General features: G+C 52.9%; 2 protein-coding genes across 3 annotated transcripts in view; one reads left to right on the forward strand and one right to left on the reverse strand.

The window, feature by feature from the left end:
- Positions 1–738, reverse strand: part of THAP4 (THAP domain containing 4) — a 43,114-nt gene extending 42,376 nt beyond the window's left edge. Inside the window, exon 1 of one of the 2 annotated variants that reach the window (XM_066345844.1) lies at positions 177–738. In XM_066345844.1, coding sequence (XP_066201941.1) covers positions 177–253 — 77 coding nt within the window. In that variant the 5' untranslated portion in view covers positions 254–738. The remainder of the gene's footprint in view (positions 1–176) is intronic. The other variant, XM_066345845.1, reaches the window with a different exon arrangement.
- A 95-nt stretch (positions 739–833) lies between these two features.
- Positions 834–27,740, forward strand: ATG4B (autophagy related 4B cysteine peptidase). The gene is made up of 13 exons (XM_066345188.1): positions 834–900; positions 10,057–10,158; positions 10,303–10,374; positions 11,898–11,996; positions 12,368–12,469; positions 13,025–13,097; positions 15,468–15,547; positions 18,848–19,041; positions 23,357–23,435; positions 23,738–23,883; positions 24,509–24,565; positions 24,913–25,006; positions 26,261–27,740. The coding sequence occupies exons 1-13, from the start codon at positions 891–893 to the stop codon at positions 26,332–26,334; spliced, it is 1,182 nt and encodes a 393-aa protein (XP_066201285.1). The 5' UTR covers positions 834–890; the 3' UTR covers positions 26,335–27,740.
- Positions 27,741–27,867: the final 127 nt, after the last annotated feature.

The following is a 27,867-nucleotide window of genomic DNA, read 5'->3' on the forward strand; positions in this document are numbered from 1 at the left end:
GCCCCGGCCAAGGTCACACAGCGCCCGGCGCTGACTCACCAGCAGGACCAGCCCCAAGGCCCGGCGCGGAAAGTGCACCTCGGACCGGGCCGCGCGGCCTCAGTTTCCCCGGCGCCGGGCCGGACCGGGCGGGGGCGTGGCCGGGCCGAGCGGGCGGCGGGCCGGGTCGGGTTTACCTGTGGAAGGAGACGGCGCGCTTCTCCCCTTTGCCCTGCCGGTTGGAGCAGTTCGCGGCCGCGCAGCAGATCACCATTTCGGGCCTCGGGCCGCCGCGCTGCCGCCAGGCTCTGGCCCTCGCTTCGTCGCGCCGAGCCCGGAGCGGGACCGCCCCGAGGGGAGGTGCGCGGCAACACGGCTGCGGGACGTGGGAGCCGGCCCCCGCGGCGCCGTACAGCAAGATGGCGGCGCCCGCCTCCCTGCCGCCGGCCGTCGGTCCTCGGCGCGCCCGGGGTCTCAGGCACCCGGCGGGGCTCTGCCCGCGGCCCGCGGCGTCGGGGGTGGGCAAGGGTGCCCTGGCCGGCCGCTCCGTACGGCGACATGGCGCGCCGAGCTCGTCCGTACGGCAAGATGGCCGCGCCTGCGGGTCCGGGCGCACCGCGGGCTGACGCGCTCGCCCCAATGCTTCGCTGGCCGCCTGCTCCTGCTTCCAGAGCCCTGGCAGGTCGCTGCTGGGACCCTCGGAGAGCGTGCAGAAGGCCGCCGGGGTGCGGAGCGCACAAGTCGGGCCTTTCGTGCCGGGCCCCGCCGTACGTCAAGATGGCGGTCGGCGCTCTTCCGCGCACACTTCCGGCCCCGCCCGCGCCTCGGATTGGCCCTGGCGGCGGCCCGTCGCGTCGCGCTGCGGTCCCGTCGGAGCGACGCGGCGCTCAGTCGGCGGCCCGAGTGGGAAGATGGACGCAGGTAAGGGCCTGCCGGGGCTTCGGGGACCCGCGGCCGGTGCTCGCCGGGCTCCTTGGTCGCTGGGGACTTTCCCTGCGCGGGCTGAGCGCGGGGCTGCGGCTGGGAGGGTGCGGCCAGGGCGGAGCGGGCGGGGCGGCGTCGGCGGGGAGGTCGGCTCGGATCTGACAGCCCCGTGTTGCGGGTCTCGGCGCGTCCCCGGTCCGCCCGCAGCGCCCGGGCAGCGGCCTTTCAGGCCCAAGGCCGGCTCGGACGAGAAGGGGCAGCGCGTCGCCCGGGCGGGAGCGAGGGGCCGGGCGCGTCTGGTCGCTCGGGCGGAGCCGGGTCCTGAAACGGGGGTCGTGGGAAGCCGCTGCCTCCGCCCGCGGGGAGTTACGAGGCATAAATGTTAACTTTTGTGAAGTTCTGTGGATAGGCCGGAGGCGAGAAACAGACCGACACTCCCGGTACCCGCGCCTTGTTTTAGTTTTCAATTCAGGAACCAATGGATTCTTTTTTCTGCAGTTGTAAACAGAAAAGTGAAGTCATCCCACCCTATCTTAGTTTATTGAGGTCCTAATTACAAAGTGGGGGTGGGAGGATGTGTGTACACGCACGTACACATGCGAACATACAGGTATGTATAGGGGTTTCCGCCTAGCTCATCGTGCTTCTCCTCAGATTTTGCTAGCAAGATATTTTGGATCTTTTTCCAGTAGCCTTGAAAGCATTTTTACCCAGACACTCTTCTTCATCCCACAGAAATGTCAATGTTTTCATTTCTGTAAGGGGTGCTTTGACTTCAGATACCTGCCTCCTTCAAGGAAGACTTTCATGGGGGTTCATTCCACCTGTCACATTGTTTCTGCTTCGTTTTCCTTTTCCTGGTAGCTGTATCATGGATTTACTGAAATCTCCTTGCAAAGTAGATGCGAATTGCCAGTATTTACATGATTTGTGGCGAATTGCCAGTATTTACATGATTTGCTCACTTAAATGTGTGGTGGCTGGAGGAAACAGTAGCCCTGACTTCCAAAAGAGCCTGTTAACCACACATACTTTTTTGTGTAGTTCATATAAGAAATAAAAAGTATGTATTAGACACTTTTGTACAGTTTGCTGGGACATGGGGTGGGGAAGGAATAGGATTACTTGATTACTTGCGCTCTATCTTTGAAGTTGTTTCTGCTTGACATCTAAAGTCATTCACATGAGAGACTTGGTTAATGTGGAAAACAGTTTAATTGTCCGACATGTTACCTTTAATGTGAAAATTGCTATGTTAACGTTAGGAGTAGCCGTGTGATACTTTAATGGAACCCTGAAGGCTGCTTCAAAGTAGGAAAGGTGTTTGCATTTGAAGGCTTGTGTTGATGCTGATAAAAATATGTCGTATTTGTAGGGTGTGGTGGGGTGTTTTCTTCTGGCTTGATGCTTACATCATTTTAGGGATAGTAAATGATTCACTCTCCCATGATTACTGTGGTCCTTACTAAGTCTGCCTTCTCTGACCAAGTGTTATGGGATTCCTGGTTGTTTTCATAGTCATTCACTCAATAAACTACATTTATTATTGTATGGGAGGTTTGTGTTGGGCATTGTTCTAGACCCCAGGGCTAGAGAAGTGAACAAAGTCGCGGAGAACCATGCTCTGCCTGATGTTCCAGACGTGACCCCAGCCGCATGGGTCACATGGAAGAGTAATGCGGGCTAAGCAAGGTGGTTGGAGCTGGAGCCAGGGTGGCCTGGGGGGGTCTCACTGCAGAAGGAAGTTTGACTAAGACTCGGAAACAGGTCAGAAGGTGGGTGGCGGGCAAGGAGCAGCAGGTAGACCATGTGGCCAAAGCTCCGCAGGTGGGAAGCAGAGAGAAGACTTGAACCCAACTGTGGCTGGGTTGTGGTGAGGACTTGGCCAGATATTTATCCTGAAGGAGACGGGGATCCTCTGGAAGGTTTGAGAGGAGGTGTAAAGAGACTGGGGTAAGTTTAACAGACGCACTCTGGCTGGTCTGTTGAGAATGTGCTGCAGAAGGGCAGGGCAGCAGCAGGAGGCCAGTTAGGAGGCTGCTGCGGTAAGCTGGGCCAGGTGCCCGGAGAGGAGGCTGAATTCTGGTTGTGTTGAAGGTGGAGATGATAGGGTTGTATACAGGTGGGAAGTGGTGAGGGGGTGGGGATGGAGAGGAAGGAGTGACAGAGGTGCAGGTGCAGTAGTATATGCCTGAGCTCAGAAACTAGATGGGGAACACCTGGGGATATCCTGCCTCATGGGAATCTGTTGGGAGTCAGTTCTGTACATGTTGATATGAGGTGCCTGTCAGATACTCATGTTGTGATATCCCAGGAGCCTTGTGTCCATGAGCCTGGAGCTGAGGGAGTAGACTTGGTCTACGAGAGCAGGGGTCAGGAACCTATGGCTCGCGAGCCAGATGTGGCTCTTTTGATGGCTGCATCTGGCTCGCAGACAAATCTTTAATTAAAAAAATAACGTTAAAATATAAAACATTCTCATGTATTACAATCCATTCATTTCCTACCGCTCATGTTCATAGTTGCGGGTGGCTGGAGCCAATCACAGCTGTCCTCCGGGACAACACCAAATTTTTATTGGATAATGCATAACCTACACGTGCAATTATATGGCTTTCACGGAATTACATTGTAAAATATGTGGCGTTCATGGCTCCCTCAGCCAAAAAGGTTCCCGACCCCTGTCCTAGAGGTACATGTGTGTGTAAGGCCACTTTGGATGAGGTCACTGAAGGTCTGAGTGTGGAAAGGAAGAGAAGGAGCTAGGAAGGGGGGTGTGTGGCCCACGGCTACTGCCACACAGAGGTCCAGAAAACACCAGGCAGACAGCAGGCTGGCCGTATTCTTCACTGAGCCTCCAGCACTATCCATCAAAATGTGCTCCCGGTTCAAGGAACTGGCAGGCCCAATGCTTAAATGGCCACTGTCTGTTCCTTGAAGACTGAGTGGTGTCTTATGCTTGTATATCTAGTGCCCCAGTGTTTCTAGCACGTACATGGTTGGTAATTGAAGAAGCAGAACTTGCATTAATAACTTGCACATTTGTGTACTGTTAGAACTTCAGTCGTAGAGTTTGTGTACCCAGTCTGTTAGTATAAGTTGTCAGTGAATGAGAAGGGCTGCTCATGGCAGGGCAGTGAGGGTTAATGTGGACATTCTGACCTCTTTGTTGGTGCAGAGCTTTCGAATTTCCTGGTGTTGCTCAAGTTCCCAGTTCTGTCCTGTCCCTTCCCTTCCCTTCCCTTCTCTTCTCTTCCCCTCCCTCCCTCCCTTCCCTTTTTCTTTTCATTCAGAACTGAACCACCAGCATCTTCATATAAAATATTTTGAATTTAAGAAAATAACTACTTGCAAACCCATTATCTCTTTTTTTCTTTTGTGGCAGAGACAGGGAGAGTCAGAGAGGGTCAGATAGGGACAGACAGGAAGGGAGAGAGATGAGAAACATCAATTCTTTGTTGCGGTTCCTTAGTTGTTCATTGATTGATTTCTCATATGTGCCTTGACTGGGGGGCTACAGCAGACCGAGTGACCCCTTGCTCAAGCCAGTGACCTTGGACTCAAGCTGGTGAGCCTTGCTTAAACCAGATGAGCCCGTGCTCAAGCTGGTGACCTCGGGGTCTCGTACCTGGGTCCTTCCTCATCCCAGTCCAACGCTCTAGCCACTGCACCACCGCCTGGTCAGGTGCAAACCCATTTTCTTTTTTTTTTCTTTTTTCTTTCTTTTTTTGTATTTTTCTGAAGCTGGAAATGGGGAGAGACAGTCAGACAGACTCCCGCATGCGCCCGACCGGGATCCACCCGGCACGCCCACCAGGGGCGACACTCTGCCCACCAGGGGGTGATGCTCTGCCCCTCTGGGGCGTCGCTCTGTCGCCTGGGGCAGAGGCCAAGGAGCCATCCCCAGCGCCCGGGCCACCTTTGCTCCAATGGAGCCTTGGCTGCGGGAGGGGAAGAGAGAGACAGAGAGGAAGGAGGGGGGGGTGGAGAAGCAAATGGGCACTTCTCCTATGTGCCCTGGCCGGGAATCGAACCCGGGTCCCCCGCACGCCAGGCCGATACTCTACCACTGAGCCAACCGGCCAGGGCCAAACCCATTTTCTTAAACAAGCATTTTCTAAAGGAAAGGGAGGCCCTTCCTTTTTATTTTATTTTTAAAGGATAACTTTTCAGAATGCAGAAGTTTTTTTGGGAAATATCCTTGAAACATGATCCATGTGGTAAGTTCTTGAAGAAATCTAATGGTGTTCTGTGGTTATCCCTGGTTGAATGAAAGTGTGATTGGTGCCAAGTGCAGACAAGTTAGTTACATTACTTTAACACAATTTTCAGTTTTTCTATCAAGTTAATAATATTAAATTGAAATTTTTTTCTAGTGGAGTTACTATTTCTGTTTAAGGGCTTTCCACATCGTCTTCCAGGTATGATCAGGGATATCCCAGGGAAAATGTGGAAAATCAGGCCTCAGGTGTTCAGATGGGGAAAGTGCTTCTCAAAGAGCCTTTTCATAAGGTGCCTCTCCATCTGGCTGCTTCTGTGTATCATCTTATTTCAAATTAAAGTTGAGATCAGGAAGTCCTTTTAACTCAGGAGGTAAGGGACAGCTTCATAAACAAAATGACATTGCATGGGAAGAGGGTGATATTATAATGCAGCTGTGAACTGAGATGAGGGGCCATCTCTGGGACGCAGGTGGAGGCCTCTGGTCCGAGAGCAGAGTCCACACGAGACCTGAAAAGATACAGATAGGAGTGGGGTTTAGAGAAGTCATGTGTTACACAGCTAGCAAGTGAGCTCTGTCTCCAGAAACAGATCTTCATAGAAATTAGGAGGTTGAGCATTAGAAGTATTACTTAGAAAATCTCCTTTTTCCATTCGAAAGTCAGATCCAGAAGGTCTGGGAGTGGGGGTCTTGTCCAGGCACCTCTGTCGTGCAGAGTGAGTTGTGAGCGTGCCTGGCCTGTGGCATGTCAGGCGTCAGGCAGGGGTCCTGCCCCCAGTGCAGGTGGGACAGAGCCACCGATGCCAGTCGGGACTTTGCATTCAGGGACGAGAGGTGCTTCACCTGCTTCTCTGGTGGGAATTGCTGTAGGTCTGGGGCATTTCGTGCGAGTGTTCCACGGAGAAAGCTTGCAGGCATTGGGTGAGCCTGTGCAGCGGCAGACGGCTGGCTTCTGCTCTCGCAGTCCTGTCTGTGTGAGGGCGTGTGTTACCCTGGATTCGGTGGGACTGAAGTAATTCACGTTTCTGCTGTGCATTGTGTGAGGTGTATCTCACCCATCTCAGGAAGTCCCAGAGCATCCATGTAGAGACGTGCTTACTGTGGCCCAACACAGGTCACAGCTTTTTTATTTATTTTAATTTATTGATTGACTTTAGAAAGAGCAAGACAGAAACATCGATCTGTTCCTGTCATACCCTGACCAGGGAGCAAACCCACAACCTTCGCATATGGGGACTATGCTCTAACCAACCGAGCAATCGGCCAGGGAAGCTTTCACATTTATTAACTTGTTTTTCCTCACACAAGCCTTGAGGAAAGCACAACTGTTCCCATTTTACCAGTGAGAAAACTGAGGCACAGGAAAGCCACTGACTTGGGGTCACGGGACTGATTAGGATGGCCTGGGCGTCTGGCTCTGCACTGGGGGAGTTTTTTCAGCAGGTGTGACAATAGATGCCTTCTGCACGTGGTGTCCTCCAGGGCACAGAGGCGATGATGGTTCCCATCATGAGAGGGACACGTTAATGCCCTATTCTGGGGGCAGATGTGACACAAGTTCATCTGGGTGAGAGGGATCAGAGGCCTGGATGTTTGCATAGACAGGACAGGCAGTGAAGCAAGAGATGGGGGTACGGGGATGGGAGCCTCCTTAGGGACCCTGTAGGCATGTGTGCTGTTGCTGTGTGCTCCTGTTTGCTGACAAGCGCTGGGGTTGCCTCCTGGTAGTTGACTCCCTGCAGGAGTCTCGTCTCTTTGCATTTGGCTCATACAATAAAGAATCTGAGGCTGCACAACCCATAATTTTCTTAGGGTAGGAAATTTAGGGGTGTCTTTTAACCTAATAGAACACCTCTCACTACCTTTCCTCTGAAGCCAGCTTCGTAGCCTATAAAGTTTGCTCATAAACCTAAGAAATATGCTTGCTTTGTGTTTTGCTGCTGCAATGAGGAAACTCCTAAACTTCAAAGCTGCTCTAAGCCTTGTCACCACTGCCTCCCCTTTAGAAGGAGCCTTTCCCTTCTTTTCCAAGTGAGAGGAGGGGAGATAGACTCCTGCACGCACCCCATCTGGGCCCTTGCTAGCAACTGAGCTATTTTTAGCACCTGAGGCGGAGGCTCCATGGAGCCATCCTCAGCGCTTGGGGCCAATGTGCTCGAACCAGTCAAGCCATGGCTGTGGGAGGGAAGAAAGAGAAGGGGGAGGGGAGGAGAAGCAGATGGGCACTTCTGTGTGCCTTGCCTGGGAATTGAACCCAGGACATCCACATGCTGGGCCTGTGCTTTACCACTGAGCCAGCCCTTTCCCTTCCTTGTCATCATTTTTTTCAAATTGGAAGCTAGGTATCTGAGGAGTGACACTGCACACTTATCGAGAGTGTCGTGATTTTTTGACATGTGCCACCGTCACAGAGGAGCTGCTCTCTCTCAGAGCGCTCAGAGCTCTCCAGCGTTCTAGAAGTGTGTGTCTTCAGTCCACAGCTGCTGCCCTGGGAGGCCTCAAACATCAGCAGTGTTCCACTCCAGCAGGATGAGAATTACTGTTGATGGAAATCCCACAGGTGTCATTAGCACGCTTCTTCCTTGAGAGTAAACTGTGGCTTTGAGTCTACATACTGGTGAAGGCCTGGAGGTCACAGATGACAGTGAGTGCTGAAGATATGGAGGGACTTCAGGGACAGCAGAGATGTGTGGTCTTTTCACTTCCTTGAGAGGATGGACTTTTCATTCATTCCAACTGAGTTTTCGTAATCATGTACAACAATAACTAATCTTATGTAAAAAAAAAAAAGGGCAAATAAACTTGATGTTATGTTTGCATTCCCCTCACTGAACACCTTGGTTGACATTGAATGTAGACACATGGACACAGGAGACATGAGAGAGGAGTGAGGCTCCAGCATCTGCTGTTACGCCAGGACCCTCTGGGCAGCACGGCTTGCTCTGGGGGCACAGGATTCCTGGGACCCTGGAGAGGCAGAGCTGGGTCTGGGCTCCTGACGGCCACACACGCCGGCCTTGTGTGGCTGCGGGTCTCATGGTCCAGCATGCGGCTTTTCTGGCTCTGTTTTGGGGACTTACCTGTGCATTGGTTCAGGCTCTGATGTAGTGAAATGCTTGCCCTCGAGCACACAGTCCTTGTCCCTGTTGATGCTGCTGACCTTGGAGCCCTTCTCTCGGCCTCCTAAGCACCTCCTGGAGAGGGTCCTCGGACACTTCATGCCTGTGCAGTGAGGGCATCTTGTTATTTTCCCTGTTTTATGAGTGAGGGAATTTCCACCCAGAGAGGTTACGTCAGCGCCCCAAGAACCTGCAACCTGTGGGTGCTTGGCCATCAGGCGTCAGATCCAGCACTCTGCCCCTGACCCCCTGCGGTGTGCACAGCACAGAAGGACCGACAGGGTGGTGGTGGGAAGCAGGTGCATGTGCTGCAGAACTGGTGAGACACAAGACACAGGTGGGGTGGTGACCCTGAGGACTGACTACTGACCGTCTCATTGAGAAGAGTACAATGAAGAAACTCCTGGTGTCCTGTGGCCTCGTCTGTGCAGAAAAACCGCTGGGAAGACATTTGTTGCTGGGTATGAGGCTGCAGATCATTTCTTACACGATATTTTTGTAGTCTTTTTATTTTTTTGGTATCTTTCCGAAGTTAGAAGTGGAGAGGCCGGCAGACAAGACTCCCTCATGCGCCCGACCGGGATCCACCCGGCATGCCCACCAGGGGGCGATGCTCGGCCCATCTGGGGTGTTGCTCTGTTGCGACCAGAGCCATTCTAGCTTCTGAGTCAGATGCCACAGAGCCATCCTCAGCGCCCGGGCAACTTTGCTCCAGTGGAGCCTTGACTGCAGGAGGGGAAGAGAGAGACAGAGAGGAAGGAGAGGGGGAGGGGTGCAGAAGCAGATGGGCGCTTCTCCTGTGTGCCCTGACCGGGAATCGAACCCGGGACTCCTGCACGCTGGGCTGACGCTCTACCACTGAGCCAACCAGCCAGGGCCCTGTCTCATTTCTTATGAAAGCAACACAGAGTAAGATGGAGTTCTGGTCTTGTTAGTCAGTGGACAGACCTCATGCTCTGCACACAGTATCTTCCTTAGGAAGTGGGGCGTTGCCAGCAGAAGCTGGTGTCTGTGCCCATCTGGTAGCATCGTTGAAGTGAAAGCAGGCCTTGATCTCCAGGCCTTTTGGCACTAGGGCTTCAGGGGACTTTTCTCTCCCTTTCTGATTCCTGGGCTCCTACCCAGGGGTTCGTGCCCTGCCCCTGAGGAATCTGCAGTGGGTTGGAATCCCCCGTTGTTGGGCTCCCGGCTTCCTGCCCCTGAAGCCTCTGCTTTCAGCATGGCTTCTGAGGATGTGCTCCCAGCTGCCGTCTGGGGAGCCGGGGGTGGCTGTGGAAACTCACTCCTGTCAGCCTTGCCTCCCGTGCACACAAAGATAAGGGTGTGGCTCCATTGTATCAATACTTTTATCTGTCAGGTTTTAAACATTGTAAGTTTAAAACGTGTTTAAATCCAATGGCTTTGTTTTTGTTTTTGTTTTGTTTTTACTTTTTCTCCCCTGGCCCACAGTTGGCCTCTCACCCTCTTTTCTATGGGTACTGACTCGGGCTTGGACTCTTTTTTTTTTTGCCCTCCTACTCGTCGCAGGGTGGGGGGTGCGCGCCCGGCTCCGAGTCCCTTGCACACGTCGCCGACTGCCTCGGGCTTTGACTCTTAAAGGCTCAGGAAGCAGGTGGCAGGTCCCACACCTTGTCCCCACAGATCCCCACACATTAGAGAGCCACTGCCTAGACACATTTGTTTGTTCCATCAGTAGTGGTGATTGCTGGGTGGCTGTGAGACACATGGGTTTTTTATATGGAAATGTGATAATTTAATACCATTTTATGAAGTTATAAAAATTTGATCAGTATATGCCTTTCGTTTCAATAGCTACCCTGACCTATGACACTCTCCGATTTGCTGAGTTTGAAGATTTCCCAGAGACCTCGGAGCCTGTTTGGATACTGGGTAGAAAATACAGCGTTTGCACAGGTATCAGCCGCCTGGGAGCCACTGTGCTCTTAGTGCTCGTCTCCAGCTGTGTGTGGTGATAACGGTTGTCTGCTAGCCTCCTGTAACGTGCGACCTGACACTTACAGCTGTGTGCCTGTTTTTTTCTCCTCAAACGTTCTCCAGAAAAGGACGAAATCTTATCCGATGTGGCGTCCAGACTGTGGTTTACGTACAGGAAGAACTTCCCAGCCATTGGTAAGTACTGTTGTTATATTGTGTGATGAAGTGTGCACATTTAGGAGGAGACAGACTGATGAGTAGGAAGGCTTGGACGTGCCCACTGCTGGTCACTCCACGTTCGTCCTCAGGGCAGCCCCTCAGAGGGAAGCAGGTGTCTCCCCTGAGTTGTGGCAGAGCTGGATTCCAACCCCAGGGCTTCTGAAGGCAGTGGCTTTCCAACCTCCAGCCCCCCTTTATTACTGGGCCTACAATCAGTGAAAGTGTAGGACAGTGGACTGTGAAGCAGCGAGTTGTTTCAGAGGCTGTAATTGGATTATAGGTCTGAGTGTTGTCCTGGGTCAGGGTTGTAGGTCCACGGTGGCTGGAGGCTGTTGCTCTGTCCATCATTTCTCTGTTATGTTCTGCTCTTATTGTGGGAGCGCTGAAGGGCAGCACCAGCTTGGCCTGGCCTTGCCAGTCAGACAACCTGAGACCAGGGGTTCAGGGCCAGGAGGCTACACCTCAGTGCCTGGTCCTGATTCAGTTCCTCTCCAAGACGTGGTGGTTTCTTCTGTTCTCCAGAGTGAGTGGGCGTAACATCGCCACATGCTTCATGTTCAGGACCCTGACATTTAGGGACGTGAGACCAGGTTAATAATGGAGAACGTGATTTTTCAGGTGCGCTGTCTTCTGGTTGCACACCTACTCTGAGGCTGGTCTGCTCAGCTCTGGGTGCAGGGAGTGAGTCGCCCACCCACTAGTTGAAGCGTGTTGTGTGGAGATAGGAGGGACAGTGCTGTCCTACAGGTCAGATGTCTGAGCACAGGGAAGGAGGACAGGCTAGAGAGGAGCCTTGTGTTGTTTGACACAGTTGTTGAGGAGGAGGTAGGCTTTCCCAGTTCTGAAGGCCAGAATGGTGTTTCCTCCCTTAGCCCCTTGGACATGGCTTGTTGGTATGGGGGGGGGGGGCTGACAGGTACCATGCTGGTGCCTTCTCTGATCCCACTCCTGCCCCAAGAGGTGGGCTTTGTCCCTGCATGCCTGGGAAGTGAGGCTGTAGCCCATGTGGTCTGGACCCTGCCTCTGCTTCTTTACTGCCAGCAAGCCTGAGTCTTGCTGATGGTTGGGACGTCGGGACATTTCCTGTATGTCCAGGCCTATCTCACCTTACACGTGCTACCATGTACCCAGGGTCAGAGTCTGAGACTGCGTGCTGGCGAGTGGACAGGGTGTGGACAGGTGGAGGGCACGCTGAGGCCCGCCCCCTCCCAGCACTGACCCCTTCCTGTTCTCCTGTCTGTGTGCTGACGACTCACAGGGACAGCATCTCCGGGTGCGGTCCAGATAGTCCTGCTTCTCTGTGACCTCTTCACATATTTTGCCCGTTTGAGAGGGTTTGTTAGAGGACATTTCACTTCCCAGCATGGATCCCTGGCATCACCAGGTTCTAGGTCGTGCGTGTTGCCGAGATGGCGCTGATGCCTGCAGCATAGAGTGACCAGCGTGCTCTGGTGGCTGCCTCCTGACCGCGAGTCTGCTCTCTCTTCCCCACACAACAGGGGGGACTGGCCCCACCTCGGACACGGGCTGGGGCTGCATGCTTCGCTGCGGACAGATGATCTTTGCCCAGGCCCTGCTGTGCCGACACTTGGGCCGAGGTGAGTCGTGCCGGGAAGAGTGACATTCTCGGGAAGCAAGAACTGTGGCTGAGATTCTGTAAAACAGATAAAATTCAGGGTTTTTTTTAGTAATGACCACTGGTTTTCACTGATTTTTAAAAAGTGACTTTAAAGAATGCTGATAAATGTTTGTCTTTCAGAAGTTCTCTTTAAACCCCTGAAATTATTGTTTGCTTTCTATATGGATTTGTATTGATGGGTCGGCGTCTTTGGAATCCTAGGGAATTTGGCTTTTAACTTGAGCAGGCTTCAGAGCAGTTTGGATGCCGTCTGTGTCTTGTGTGTTTCATAATGCAATGGTGTCTTTCTCACATTTGATAAAACTGCACTTCTGCACCTGTCTCCTCTAGATTGGAGGTGGACACAGCGAAAGAGGCAGCCAGAGAGCTACTTCCACGTCCTCAATGCATTCATCGACAGGAAGGACAGTTACTACTCCATCCACCAGATAGGTGGGCGGGGACAGGGTGCCCACCTCTTGGCTGTTTAGAGGGGCAGCAAGTCGTGGCGTTCCTGAGAGCTTTGCTGGATTATGTTGTGTGTATCGTGAGGCCTGTCACCACTGTGGGCTGCTGGGGGTGGACCAGGCTGCTCTATGAAAATGTCACAGCACCTGTGAAAATCGGACTTGGTCAGGGAGTCGGAATGCTCTTTTGTTTTAAGCAAGTCCAACTTTTGAGCATCATCTTCTCAGTTGTAGAAGGAAGTAAAATACAGCTCTGAATTCAGAGTCATTTATTTCCTGACCCTGCTTCTCATTGAAGGACTGGAATCTTGGCCCTTAATGAAAGACACACCTGGAGGCGGCATTTGTCCGTTTTGGAGAAAGTGCCCTGGTGCCCATCAGTTCATGCTGGAGGCAGGTTTGGGCCTGCCCCTCCAGGCTTCCTTTCAGTGTTCATCATGCCACATGCCACCAGGACCAGCCTCTTCTAAGAGGCAGGGGGAGGGGGGTTGGGGGTTGGGGTCAGGACACACGTGTCACTAATCAGGTCTGTTTCCTGCAGCACAAATGGGAGTTGGCGAGGGCAAGTCCATTGGCCAGTGGTACGGGCCCAACACGGTCGCCCAGGTTCTCAAGTATGTACGAGCTCTGCCCCTGCCATTTCTTTGGGGAGTGTGTGCCTAGACGTGCCCGGGGCGTGCAGACTCCTGGGGCTGCTGCTGAAGGACAGAAGCTTCTCTGACTCTTCAGGGCCTTCAGCAGTGTCCTCAGGTGGTCCTCACTTCTTGTGAATCGGAAATTTAGTTTTCTAGTATTAATAGAATGAATACCATGATCCAGGTTGTGCCCTTTGCTCGGGCTTTTGTTCTGTGTCTGTGGGTGGACCCGTCTGCCATGGCGGTCTGATGGTTGGGGAGCTTGAAACTGGTTGGGAATGGCAGCACTTTGGTGGAGAGGCAGCCCTCTGTGCAGCCACTGTGGGCTCTGCTTCTCTTCTGCCTGGCTTCCCTTTCCTTGAAGCCTCTGTCTCCAGCCTTGTCCTCGCCTCTGCCTCCCTTGTTGTCTACCTGCCTGCCCTCTGCCCCATGGAGGCTCCCACAGGGCCCCACACGGCCTTCCTGGAACTGCCCTTCTCTTCCCTCCTCGTAGTGGACAGCTGTTGTATCCACCCAGCTGTCCTTGTCAGGTTCCTTGGGTTCCTCCAGGACACTTCCTTTGTGTACATGTCCATGTCCAGCTGGCCCCCAAGCCTGCCACTGTCTCCTTACCCAGCTCCCTCAATTACTCAGCCCCTGTACATTCCCTGTAGGGTCCTGGGCCCAGTGATGCATGCCTTGGAAGCATCGTCCACGTGCATGATCGACCAGTGTGGTCAGCCTGTGTGGTCTGTGTGAGCTCTTCCTGTCTTGCGCTGCTCACTGATACCTCCCTTCCCACTGCTGCCTTGAAGCAGCCCCATCAAGGTCACCATCAGCCCTTTCATGTTTGAAGGCCGAGGTTTTGCCCCAACGTGGCCATCCAGTAAGCACCCCTTGGCACAGGCACTTACTATTTCTGGAAACCTGGGCCACAGGGCCATGCCGTCTGGTCCTTCTGTCCTTCCGGTCGGCTCAGCCTCTGTTGCTGACCCTCCTCCCCGCCCGCGAGCACTTTGGGTCTTGTCTTGGTCCTGCGGCTGCTTCTGTTTGCACTGTCCACACCCAGCTCTAGCTGCTTTCTGCTCCCAGCTCCCAGAGTCACATCCCTAGTGCTGACTGGTCATGTCAAGATGCTCACTCATCAACATTGGCATGTTGACCCAATAGCCAGAACCCAAAACTGACCCTACCAGACTGTTTCTTCTGCATGGAAGGCAGCTTCCTTCCTGGCTCTCAGGCCGCACACAGGGATCATGCTGGGCTCTTCTTTCTCAACACACCCGCCCAGTCTGTCCTGACTGGGGTGCTTCGCCTCTCTGTGCTCGCCCTGGTCCCCGGCCGTCTCCCACCTCCTCGTTGGTCCTCCTCCTTTCTGCCGCCCTGGAGTCTCTTCATATAGTAGCAGAAGTCGTCTTCACCTGTGTAGGTCGGCCCCCCATCCCTCTTCTCAGCACATCCCCGGCTTCCCAGGGGACTGCTCAGAAGCTACGGGTGTGGGCCTGGCTGCCCTGCGCCCTCCCTGGCGCACCCCCTCAGGCCCTGTGCGTGTGCTGTGCTTTGCATCCGGGCCTTCCAGTGCCACTCTGGTCGCACCTCTGCTGCCCCTGCTTTGTTCTCTGAGGCGCTGAACCTTACGGGGTTTCTTCTTTCTTGCCTGCCTCCCCCTGGAATGTCTGTCGGGGCTTTGTCCCTGGCGGGTCAGTGCGTTCTCAGCACGGGAGGGAGGCAGTCCTGCGAGGGCTGTCCTGGCACCCCGTCTGGCCTTGCCCCCAGAGGGGCTCTGTGTGCCACCCTGGTGCCTCCCACCCCTGTCCCCAGATGCAGCAGGTCCTCCCTCGCGTGGGAGCCTCTCTCCACTGCACCCGAGAGTAGCTCACATGCCTCTCCCCCATTAGGCTTCTGGGGGCAGAGTCTGCCCCTCTTCTAGCACTGAGGGCTGTGGCCACTGCTCCTCCTGTCGTTGATAGCTGGAACCTCAGCTCTGCGTGTCTGGGGGGAAGAGGGGAGCAGAAGGAAGGTGCTGGGGAAGTGAGGGGCCAGGGCCCACCTCAGGTTGGTGAAGCCTGCGGTACCGACCTAGCTTGTGTTGTTTCCCACTTAGGAGTGCCCGTTAGACTAGGACATGCCACCGAGAGGCTCCTGTGCAGGGACTTCCTCTCTGCCAAGGGCAGCTGGGGGTTATGGAAGGAGCACTGGGCTTCAGGGGGAAGAAACAGGCCCCAGCCTCAGCTTTATTTCCACCTGGGCACGGGTGTCTCTGAGCCTCGGTTTTCCTCGTTTGGGAAATGCTGTTCTCTCGGTGTCCTGCAGGGCTGAGCTGTCTCTGAATGGTGAAAGCTGATTGGCCTGTCCTCCCCTTTCTGATAGGAAGCTTGCTGTCTTCGACACGTGGAGCGCCCTGGCCGTCCACATAGCAATGGACAACACGGTGGTGATGGAGGAGATCAGTAAGTGACGAGGGAGCAGGGTCGGGACGGAAGGGACTGGGGGAGCGGGCGCTGGGCTCACAGGGGCCTCGCCTGGAGGTGGGGACTGTGCGTCCTGCAGAACAGCTGGGTCCCGACCAGAGGCCAGAGGAACCCACGTTTCCTTACAGAGAGGACCAGGCCAAAGGGAGGGCCTGGATTCTCTGCACAGCTGGGTTGCTTAGGGCCCCACATGGCTTTTGTGCCGTTGTTAAGGCACGCTGGGTTGAGCTGCATTTGTACAGGTGTTCATGTGCACAATGTACCGCCAAAGGAGGCAAGAAAAACTTTCCAACTCAGCCATCTCAGGCTGCGGCATGACCTGAAGCAGGGATAGATTTCCGTCTCTTTTGGGAGGATCCCCTGGAAACCTGAAGGAATTGGGCACACTGACGTTTTAGTCCAGAGCAGGCTGAGGGCTGTTTGGCAGATAGCCTGTCATGAACAAGTTTTGAGCTCGCAATTTACGTCCTGTTAATCACCCAGGCTAACAGAGCTCTCTTTATCTTTAAGGCCTTATTAAATTTTTACTCAGCAGCACCAATTCCCAGTGAACTTACCAAGGCAGCCTCAACCCCAATTTTATTGAAGTTCCACATATAGATTGTTGCCTGACTCTAGTTTTACAAAAGGGAGAACACTTTGTGCTACATCATTTGCAAGTATACAGATTTGCAGGGCAACACTGATGTTTAGAAGCAGGTCTTGCACACCTGACTGGTGGTATAGAGCAGTGGTCCCCAATCCCCGGGCCACGGACTGGTACTGGTCCTCAGAGAAAGAATAAATAACTTACATTGCCTGACCTGTGGTGGCGCAGTGGGTAAAGCATTGACCTGGAATGCTGAGGTTGCCAGTTTAAACCCTGGGCTTGCCCGGTCAAGGCACATATGGGAGTTGAAGCTTCCTGCTCCTTCCCCCTTCTCTCTCTCTCTCTCTCTCTCTCTCTCTCCTCTAAAATAAATAAATAAAATAAATAAATTTTAAAAAACCTTACATTATTTCTGTTTTATTTATATTTAAGTCTGAACATGTTTTATTTTTTAAAAATGACCAGATTCCCTCTGTCACATCCGTCTAAGACTCACTCTTGACGCTTGTCTCCGTCACATGATATGTTTATCTGTCCCACCCTAAAGGCCGGCTCGTGAAAATATTTTCTGATGTTAAACCGGTCCGTGGCCCAAAAAAGGTTGGGGACCACTGGTATAGAGCATGGCCACAAGTGGACCACAAATGTATGTTGGCTTAGAGGTGTTGCTTCCCTGCTTGCTGGGCAGTGGGGCCCCACCCTGGGCTACTGTCTGCATAGGACTAGGGAGCTGGGGTTGTCACTTCTTAGTAAAAAGCACAGTTTCTGCAGTTCCTAGCATTCTGCAGAGGCCTATCAGCCATTTATTGCTGATGGAGTCACACTTTGTAAGCTTAGTAGGTGGTAGGAAGTCACTGAGTCTAAGGAGACAGCAGATTGGAAAAAATTGTCTGGCAGTGAGTACAGGTGACATGGGTGAATGCAGATTGAATACAGGTGTATTCAGAAAAGGTGTGGGGTGAAGAATCTGATAGTAGAAATAGAAGTGATTGTGTGGTTTGAAACAGCAGGAGGAAAGCCAGGGTGACAGAAGGAACCATAGATGGAAGAAGAGTTAAGTCTTCAGAGCTAAAGAACCCAAAACTTTAAAAATCAAGAATATGTAAAATATGCGTGTTCCTGGTGACATTTCCAAATTGTAAAAATGAAGAGAAACTTTTATAAGCATCCAAATAAGGCCCTGGCTGGTTGGCTCAGTGTTAGAGCTTCAACCCGGCATTTGAATGTCCCAGGTTTGATTCCTGGTCAGGGCACACAGGAGAATCAACCATCTGCTTCTCTACTACTCCCCCTCCCCCTCTCTTTCTCTCTCTCCCCTTCCCCCCACAGCCATGGCTTGAGTGATTCAAGCAAGTTGGCCACAGTTGCTGAGGATGGCTTGTGGTCTCTGCCTCAGGTGCTGAAAATAGCTTGGTTGCCAAGCAACAGAACAATGCTTCAGATGGGCAGGGCAGGGCCCCTTGGGGGCTTGCCAGGTGGATCCTGGTTGGGGTGCATGCAGCAATCTGTCTCCGCCTCCCCTCTTCTCACTTAATAAAAAGAGAGAGAGAGACCTGACCAGGTGGTGGCACAGTGGATAGAGCATCAGCCTGGGATGCTGAGGACCCAGGTTCAAAACCCTGAGGTCGCTGGCTTGAGTGCAGGCTCACCAGTTTGAGTACGGGATTATGAACGTGACCCCCAAGGTTGCTGGCTTGAGCAAGGGGTGACTGGCTCAGCTGAAGCCCCCCGGTCAAGGCACATATGAGAAAGCAATCAATGAACAATTAAAGTGCCGCAACAAGTTGATGCTTCTCATCTTTCTTCTTTCCTGTCTGTTTGTTTCTGCCTGTTCCTCTGTCTCTTTCACTAAAAAAAGAAAGAAAGAAAGAGGAAAGAAATAAGTTGCCTAAACGTTTGTTTTTTTGTTTTGTTTTTTTTTGTTTTGTTTTTTTTTTGTATTTTTCTGAAGCTGGAAACGGGGAGAGACAGTCAGACAGACTCCTGCATGCGCCCGACCGGGATCCACCCGTCACGCCCACCAGGGGCGAGGCTCTGCCCACCAGGGGGCGATGCTCTGCCCCTCCGGGGGCGTCGCTTTGCTGCGACCAGAGCCACTCTAGCACCTGGGGTAGAGGCCAAGGAGCCATCCCCAGCGCCCGGGCCATCTTTGCTCCAATGGAGCCTTGGCTGCGGGAGGGGAAGAGAGAGACAGAGAGGAAGGAGGGGGGGGGGTGGAGAAGCAAATGGGCGCTTCTCCTATGTGCCCTGGCCGGGAATCGAACCCGGGTCCCCCGCACGCCAGGCCGACGCTCAGTTGCCTAAACATTTTGAAGAAGCTATTTCTTGGTGGTGTTGCTGGGGGTGGGGTCACAGGAGGTTGGGGACCTGGTCAGTTCTGCACCTGGGCAGGCTGGTTGCTCCGTGATGCCTGTTGTAGGGTGGCTTTTTGAGGGGCACATCAGTGTGTTCTTGCACTATTTTTTGTGTATGCTTTATTTCGCAATAAAAATGTTTAATTGAACTCACATAGAGAATGTTTGGTTCTTTTTTCTCTGTGGGCGGCAGGGTTCATCTGAAGCTTTATTTCCCAAGGCTGAGTTGTGTTTCAGACACTTGGTTTTTGTGTGCCCTGTTTATATATCTGTTTCTTTTGGGCGAACTTGTCCCTACTTCTTTTTAGCCCATAAAAGCACGTCTCCCTTTTTCAGGAAGAGTGTGCAAGAGCAGCCTTCCATGTGTGGGGGCCACTGCATTTCCTGCAGACTCCCAAGGGCACTGCAATGGACTCCCTGCAGGAGCCGAGGTCACCAACAGGCCGTCACTGTGGAGACCCCTGGTGCTTCTCATCCCCCTGCGCCTGGGGCTCACGGACATCAACGAGGCCTACGTGGAGACGCTGAAGGTGGGTCTGTGCTGGGTCCTCTTGCTGACCAGTGGGGGGATTGAAATACTGTTTTGTTGTTAGTATCCAAGGTGTCATGAAGAGGAGCCACAAAAGAATGAGGCAGCAACAGTACTCAAGTGGAAGACCCCAGTCTCTAGGATTGAGGTGCCTTGGAGAGATCAGTTATCCAATTTATTAAGCAGAAACATGACATCATGCATGAGAAACTTAACAAGCTGAATACAGTGTATAATTTTATTACTTAGTTTTGCAAAACTGATTAGATTGAGACATAACACCACATCATCTGCTGTCTGATTCCTGACCTGCAGAAAGCTCCAGCAGGGCCAAACATCGCGTCCTTGAGGCCTTCCCTGGACGCGACTGCCTTCAGTCATGTGTGCTTGGTCTCGACCTTCACTTCCTCAGGGTGGGAATGGAAAGTCACTCAGTGCTTTGGCTTTCCTCCAACATCTCCCCCCTTTTCTCTAACTCATTCTGCAACATTATGCTGTACAAGGGGGCTCGTCCTCCAGAACAACACAAGTCGCTTCTGCTCTTTCTCCAGACTAAGCAAATACAAAAACATAAAACAGCAATGACAATGTGCTTATTGTAGAAGCTCCTAATAGTTGTAAATGTTTAACAGGGTTTAGTTCAGATAATCTGTCAGCAATATTACTTAATAAAGGTGTACTAGAAGGCAATTTCAATTTTTCTCTAAAAGTGTCATATATATCTTATTGCAATTGTTTGTCTATGCATCTGAACAGGGATCCAGATTCCTGTTCTGGCTTTAAGTGTATACACAGAATCAGCAGATTAATTATAATTAATAGAGGAATTGAGACGTATAAAAAGGACAATTCAGCCTGACCTGTGGTGGTACAGTGGATAAAGCATCGACCCTGGAAATGCTGAGGTTGCCAGTTCGAAACCCTGGGCTTGCCTGGTCAAGGCACATATGGGAGTTGATGCTTCCAGCTCCTCCCTCCCTTCTCTCTCTCTGTCTCTCCTCTCTGTCTCTCCCTCTCCTCTCTAAAATATGAATAAATAAATAAAAAAATAAAAATAAAAAAATAAAAATAAAAAAAATAAAAAGGACAATTCACACAGGTAATGAGATTAATTGATTCATTCCAGAACACAGGACCAATCATGAACATATAAGGTAGACATACACAAGTCTGAAAGGTCCACCCTTGTAATATATATAGAATAAGGTGATGTGACCCATTTTGTATAGTAGATAACCAACCCTGTGATCTTATCTTTAAGCAATGATGTCCTGCACCTATACAAACGAGTAATCTATCTGAGCCCACAGTATAATTTGATGTAACCAGTCCTTCTTCAGGCCTTAAGGGTCCATGGCTGTCAAATGGTCCTGGAAGCCAAACAGAATTATTAACATAAACAGAAAAGGGGGGTGTTTTTTCAATTAAAAAGTCTATTTAAAGGAAGATTAGGAATATAAGCCCATTAAGAATAGTTAGTTCCGCTTACTGTTACAGACACAACAACCAATATTGCCAAAAACAGAGTTAAGGATATTTCTGGAGTCTTAGTTCCAATTAAACAGTATCTGCCTTCTGGGTAAGTTTTCTCAGTTGCCCCCAAGTAGGGGGTTCAGCTTTTTGTGTTGGGGTTGTCTTCATCTTCATTTCTCTGATAACCTTTGGCTCTAGGCTTAGTCATTTCCTCTTCTGGCGGCTCAAAGATATCAGATCTCTTTCAACTCATGCCGAGGCTTCAATCTTCTGGAAGGTATCCACTGGTCTCCTATATCTGTGGAAATAAGAGCAAATCCTCGCCCCCTATTTTGCCCACATTGCTGTTGTAAATCAGCAAACTGTCCCTGTCCAATAATATTAACAGGAGGGTTAGCGTTAGCATTCCGATTAGCTTGAATACAAGCCTGATCCTCCCACCAAGTCATAAATTGTAAATATTCCGCTCTTGAAAGAACAGTCCAAGCTAACATCTCCCAACAACAGAAGGAGGAGGCGGAGGCCAATTATCTTGGTCAGTTTTGAAAGAGTTAGTACTATGTCGAACCTCCACGTCAGAAAGTTTAGACTAATTCAAAAAGTCACTCCTTTGCAGGATGTGGCCTGACAAGCAGCCAACTGCCTGAAGCAGCTTGAGACAAATTCTTGAAATGACATATTAGGGCCCTGCTTAATTTTGCTCAATTCCTTTGTTTCACAGACCTGAGCACATCTTTACACACAAACAAGACAGTTTACAGCACAGAAACACAAGTGTAACAACTGATTAATCCTAATACTTGAATGACTGACTTCTAACTTCGAATACACCTTACAATGCACTAACCACATTAGAAAGTTTTAAGGATCCACATTCCATTCAGTTTAAATTTAAATGAGTGCTCCTTATATAAGAGCCAGCATTTCCAATTTTTGAACTTAATTCAGGCCTTAAAAATCACATTTTAAACAACATCAAACAAAAACTAAACAGAAACTAGAATCTTAGAGAAACCCGGGATTTCAGAGCACAGTCAGACTAGACAGATGCCTGCCTGGTCTCGGCATCTTCTGACAGAGACTAAGGATGGATGGGACCAATCAAAATCTGAGAAAAAAACGGCCGCTGACAGATTTTGTAATTGGATCCATCAGGAGTCCCCTGTCTAAACTTCCAGGCAAAAAATAAGAAAGAAACAAAATGATAGTTCAGAGGATTGTATCTAAAACATTAAAGAAAATCAGACCATAACAGGAAAAGCTGTAACTTTCCTTATACCTGAAGTCTCCTGTCCATTCTCAAATTCTATAGCTGCTGCAACTGGCAGTTCAGGTTGACCATGCCGAGACCTCTCCTCCACCCCAATTCCAGCTGAGCGGCAAACTAAGTAAGTTCTGATAACCCCCTGCCATCGGACCAGCCTTTTAAAGGAATGAGTTCTCCACTCTGATGAGCTCTCTGGTGAGACTTCATTCCTAATGTCCACTGTCGTAAATTAAGTAAATTTTTTCCTGTGGGGGTAAACCAATACCAATGCCTTCTAACTAAATACCATAGTTCCTCTAAACTTGCTTTCTTAACTTTGACTTCGGAACTATGTAACAACATCTTAAGCAACTGTGAATAGGAAATAGGCATAGGCTTCAGAGTCACTTGATGGGGAATTCCCATTGCTCCACTGACTTACCCGTCCCCACGAATCCCTCTGGTTCCCTCGTGCTGAAAACCAAGCAGTCTCAGACTTATTTCTTCCTCACGGTCCTTGTTCGGGCACCATTTGTTGTTGGTATTCAGGGTTTCATGAAAAGGAGCTGCAAAGGAATGAGGCAGCGACAATACTCAAGTGGAGGACCCCAATCTCTAGGATTGAGGTGTCTTGGAGAGATCAGCTATCCAATTTATTAAGGAGAAACATGACATCATGCATGAAAACTAACAAGCAGAATACAGTGTATAATTTTAGTTTTGCAAAACTGATTAGATTTCTCTTGCCCTTTCTGAGACATAACACCACACTACCTGCTGTCTGATTCCTGACCTGCAGAAAGCTCCAGCAGGGCCAAGCATCGCGTCCTTGAGGCCTTCCCTGGACGCAGCTGCCTTCAGTCATGTGTGCTTGGTCTTGACCTTCACCTCCCCAGGAGGGGAATGGAATGTCACTCGGTGCTCTGGCTTTCCACCAACACCGTTTAGTATTAAGACCTTTCCATGTCACCATCTTGGTCCTCCATTTCTCCGACTGCCCTGTGGACAGTCTCCACTGGGCCATCCTGGCTGCCCCCTCTGCTGGCCCCTGTGCTCTTGTCCTGGCTCACTCCTCCTGACTTGATGGTCCCACTGGTCTCCTGTCTCCACTTCTTGTGCCTTGTGGAGTCAAACCAGCCCCTGGCCTCAGTGTGCAGGCCCCTCGCCACACTTCCCTGCCTCCCTCCCAGGGCTCTCACATCACCTTCCTCGGCCTGCCTCCTGCAGAGCTCCTGAGCCCACGCCACAGGACTCTCATCCTCCTCCCTGAGTGAGCCCTCGGGGGCTCGATTCAGAGGTGTAGGCCTCCTGCTTGCATGCACTCAGCAGCCCCCTCTCCCTTCCTCCTGCAGAGTTCCTGAGCCCACGCCACAGGACTCTCATCCTCCTCCCTGAGTGAGCCCTCGGGGGCTCGATTCAGAGGTGTAGGCCTCCTGCTTGCATGCACTCAGCAGCCCCCTCTCCCTTCCTCCTGCAGGGCTGAGCTCACGCCACATGACTCATCCTCCTCCCTGAGTGAGCCCTCGGGGGCTCGATTCAGAGGTGTAGGCCTCCTGCTTGCATGCACTCAGCAGCCCCCTCTCCCTTCCTCCTGCAGGGCTGTTTCATGATGCCTCAGTCCCTGGGAGTGATTGGAGGGAAGCCCAACAGTGCCCACTACTTCATCGGCTATGTGGGTGAGTGCTGGGTCCCAGCGATGCTCCAGTCAGCTGGAAGGCAAAGGAGGGAGTCCTCTTCAGGGCACCTTCCCAGCACAGCACCCCCCACACACCTAGAGATGGCTTGGCCCAGGGCCACCCGTGGCATAGCTGCCTGTCCCCACCTGGGCAGTGGTGCCTCCCGAGTGCCTGCCTGTCCCCACCCGTCTCCTGCCCAGTGTCTCCCTACCTGGCCCGTCCAGTGGGCTGGGTTGCAGTGTGGCAGGTCAGAAACAGGACCCGCCTGCTCCTTTTCTGCTGACTTGTGTCGTCTTGTTCAGGTGAGGAGCTCATCTACCTGGACCCCCATACGACGCAGCCAGCAGTGGAGTTTACTGACAGCTGCTCTATTCCGGACGAGAGCTTCCACTGCCAGCACCCCCCGAGCAGGATGAGTATCGGGGAGCTCGACCCGTCCATCGCTGTGGTGCGTCGCCCATTCCAGCCCACCACCCCTGTGACTGCAGGAGCTTGCGGGTACCTGGGTCCTGATAGCATTTGCTGCTGAGCTGCTTGAGGGAGGCTGGTCAAGGCTGAGTCTCAAACCCTCCAACCTGGCCCCAGGGGCATAGGGGGAGGAGACCTGTGTGTCCTGATGTCTAATTATGCTGCCTCATTTCCGTGCCTTAAAAATACGCACAACCGCCTGACCTGTGGTGGCGCAGTGGATAAAGCGTTGACCTGGAAATGCTGAGGTCGCCGGTTCGAAACTCTGGGCTTGCTTGGTCAAGGCACATATGGGAGTTGATGCTTCCAGCTCCTCCCCCCTTCTCTCTCTCTGTCTCTCCCTCTCCTCTCTAAAAAATGAATAAATAAATTTAAAAAAATACGCACAACCGCCATGACCCGAGGCAGTCAGGGCAGAGAGCAGAAGGCAGAGGCTCCAGCTATGGATGGAGCCAGTGGAGAGGGGCGAAGGCTGGAGCAGTGAGGACAGTAGCAGGTGCCCTGGGTCTCTGCAGTGGTCCTGGGAATGGAGACCCCTTCAGGCCATGCCTGCAGTGCCAAGTGCAGCCTGGTGCTTGCTGTTGCTTACCACGTATTCATTTCAGGGGTTTTTCTGTAAGACGGAGGACGACTTTAATGACTGGTGCCAGCAGATAAAAAAGGTTGGTAGCAGTCTGTCTGCATGGACGGGGTCTCCAGTTTGGCACCCACCTCCCCCCGTTCCTCCACCAGCGCCCCTGCACCAGTGTGATCTCTGCTTCTGGCATCGTCCTGGTCATGATTCGAGGGTGTGGGGGCTGACCTGCTCAGGAGCCTGAGAATGGGGTCTCTAACTTCTCAGCCTTGTGCTGACAGGGTGCTGGGACAGGGGGTTCCCATCTCAGCCCAAGATGAAGAGCCCTCAGTGTGGAGGCCGCCTCCGCTCTCGTCGGGGTCCTCCTGCCCGCAGTGGTGGTCTGAGGGGGGGCTGCACCCCGGGGGCTGCCTCTCACGGCTCTTTTGCTGACAGCTGTCGCTGCTCGGAGGCGCCCTGCCTATGTTTGAGCTGGTGGAGCAGCAGCCTTCCCACCTGGCCTGCCCCGACGTCCTGAACCTGTCCTTAGGTGAGTCCTAGGCCGCAGGGCCACAGCTCAGGTGCAGGTGGTCCCTGCCTGTCCTGGTGCTCAGGTGTGGTCTGTAGGGAGCTTCTGTTCTTCCCTCCTTGCTTCCCTGTAGGTCTTGTTCCCACTTGATTTTGACCTTTAAGATTTGTGTGAACCCCAGATGTGGTCAGCAGTCACTTGGTTTGTGTGTGCAATGTGGTTACCACGTGTGGTCACCTGGCCCCATACGTGTGGACCTGGGTATGCTTCTCAGACTTCCCCGGGTTCAGCATGACCCAGAACATGCTCAGCGTTCTGTGACGATGCGTGCTCTGCACATAGTCCACCGTGGGAGCCCGTCCCGGTCTAGCTGACAATAGCTGCAGGTGGTCTTCATTCCCACCACTCTGTGCCTCTGGGCCCAGGCGCCGCCTCCTTCAAGCAGACCCTCAACTCCTTCCACATGAACCAAGCATGCAGCACACGAAAACAGGGTCTTGGCACTGAAACTGAGAGCTCGTCCAGTTCACGTCTCCGTCCGTGCCCGGGAAGACCACTGTGAGCACCACGATGAGCCTGTATGCTGTGCAGTGAAGGTCATGAGGACAACAGGGACGGAGCCGCGGCCCCCTCTGAAGATCACTGGGGACGATGGAGCCCAGGGACGGAGCCGCGGCCCCCTCTGAAGATCACTGGGGACGATGGAGCCCATTGTCCTCTGTCTTTGAAAACGACTGAGGACAGAGCAGCCCGCTGTCCCGTCTCTGTGAAGGTCACTGAGGAGAAGGAAGAGGACGATGAAGCCCTCTGCCTGACAGGACCACGTGGGGTTGGGTGCCCGCATTGAGACTCGGGATAGATGCCCCATCAGTCCCAGGTGATGCAGGGTCGACATTCCTTGGGACTGGTGGTCCTCACCCTCAGCCCTGTCACATTCCTCTGGGTTCTGGCACAAGATGTGTCTGCTTTGCCTCCTCTTCGTAAAAGAGCCTCTGGCCCCTCCTTCCGGCTCCCCTCCCGGCTGGCGAGGCCCCCGGCTGGTTCAGGCCCCCGGCTGGTTCAGGCCCCTGGCTGGTTCAGGCCTAGAGGCCACACCCTCCACTGGGCAGTCTTGGTGTTCTCTTGCGCCCACTGTAACTTGGCCACTGTAACTGCCGGAGCACCCTCGCCCATCAAGCACAGGAGCAGGGCCAGCTTGGCACACAGGCACCTGTCTCCCTCCCACATCCTGGAATCCATGCACATGTCTGATGGGGTTTGTCTTATTTCTTCTAGATTCTTCTGATGTAGAGCGACTGGAAAGATTCTTTGACTCGGAAGATGAGGACTTCGAGATCTTGTCCCTTTGAAAATCTTAGAGCAAGGGGACATCTCAGTTAGCCCTTGCTGGGGGCGCCCATGAGAGCCCAGCCCAGCCCAGCCTCGGGCGCTCGGTGCCACGCGTTTCATCCACCCCGCCCGCTGCCTGTGCCCCGGTTGCCTCTGCCCTTGATGGGACTGCACTGTGCTCAAGGCCTCGCTGCGGGAGCAGGACTGCTCGGCCCAGATGCTTCAGGGCCACGGGAGAGAACCAGGAGCCGCGGCCGCGGGAGCAGCGCAGTGGCCAGGCTCTGAGTGACCGCATCGCCTCCGTCCCGCTTCCTCCAGACCCTCGGTTCTGGGTTTGCTTTGGAATTAAAGTCCTGTTTGAAGTTAATCGACAGACATGCATTTCTGTTGGGCTTGTCCCAAGTCCAAGAAGACTGGTGGCCGAGTGAGGCGTGGCCCTGGGACTGGGCCTGTGGCTCCTCTAGGCTGCCCAGTGGGAGATAGGAAGGAGTGACTGCTGGCACCTCCCGGCCTCGGGGAGACGTGGGGCGATGCAGAGACACCACCGTGCGTGTGACTCGCTAGGACACCCTCAGGTAAAGCCGCAGTGGGGTCACGGTCCTCACTGCCTCCTGGTTCTGGCATTTTGAGACACCCATGTGCTGCTGGCTTCTTGTGCCGGCTTCCCCTGGGTGGGCAGTCAGTGGCGGGCAGGTGGGAAGCTGCCCTGGCCTGTGATCTCAGGCCCATGTGGGGTCTGGGGGCACCACAGGCCTAGCGGGCAGAGGCTAAGGGGGCCGTGGAACTGCCCTCCTGGTCACCAAGGCTTCAGATGGTTTGGGGCCAGAGGGTGAAACCCTGTTTATGGTGCAAGACAGGAAGCTCATCACTCATCGCATCACTTGGAGACATTTCCAGACCTTCTCAGCACTGACTAATGGCAGCACCTGCAGCCCTGAGCCCTGGCGCTGGTCCCAGGGTGCACGGCTCCCATGCGGGCTCCGGGTCCTGAAGAGCGGCCTCCGTGGGACATGCGGACGGGCCTGGGAGCTCAGGGAGGTGGCTGCCTTCTCCCCAGGGGCCTTCCTTGTGGAGCCCCACTCCTCCCTCCACGTCTGCACGTGTGAGGACAGTGGGCAGGGGCCCACCGGGTAGCAGAGGACTTCCCAGCTGACATAAGTTACTTTGCTCTTCCTTCTGTCTCTCCCTTTCTCTGGGGAAGCAGAAAGGCTGGGTGGTCTCCATTCCTTCTGTCAAGTCTCGGAGACGTGCCACCGGCGTGCTGGGCCAGGAGGGCTTGCTATCGCTCCTGCTGTGGAGGGGGTGACAGTTAGACCAAAGGGAGCTTTGTCTTAGTGATTTGAAAAGGCTCAGTGAAGAGAGTGCTGTCCATTCTTAGTATAGTCTGCAGTTCTTCATGGCAAATAATAACAGTTTAAACAGAAAACCGTCTGTTGTCTCTGTGTCTTGACCTTCCTGGGTTAGTTGTACATGACAGGATGAGAGTGGACGTGTCCTAAGCTCGTGTCCCACGAGTCTTGGTGAGGATTTGTGGCAAAGGCGTCTCCCCCACA

Source organism: Saccopteryx leptura, chromosome 7 (genome assembly GCF_036850995.1).
Source record: "Saccopteryx leptura isolate mSacLep1 chromosome 7, mSacLep1_pri_phased_curated, whole genome shotgun sequence".
In the NCBI taxonomy this organism is placed as follows: Eukaryota; Metazoa; Chordata; class Mammalia; order Chiroptera; family Emballonuridae; genus Saccopteryx; species Saccopteryx leptura.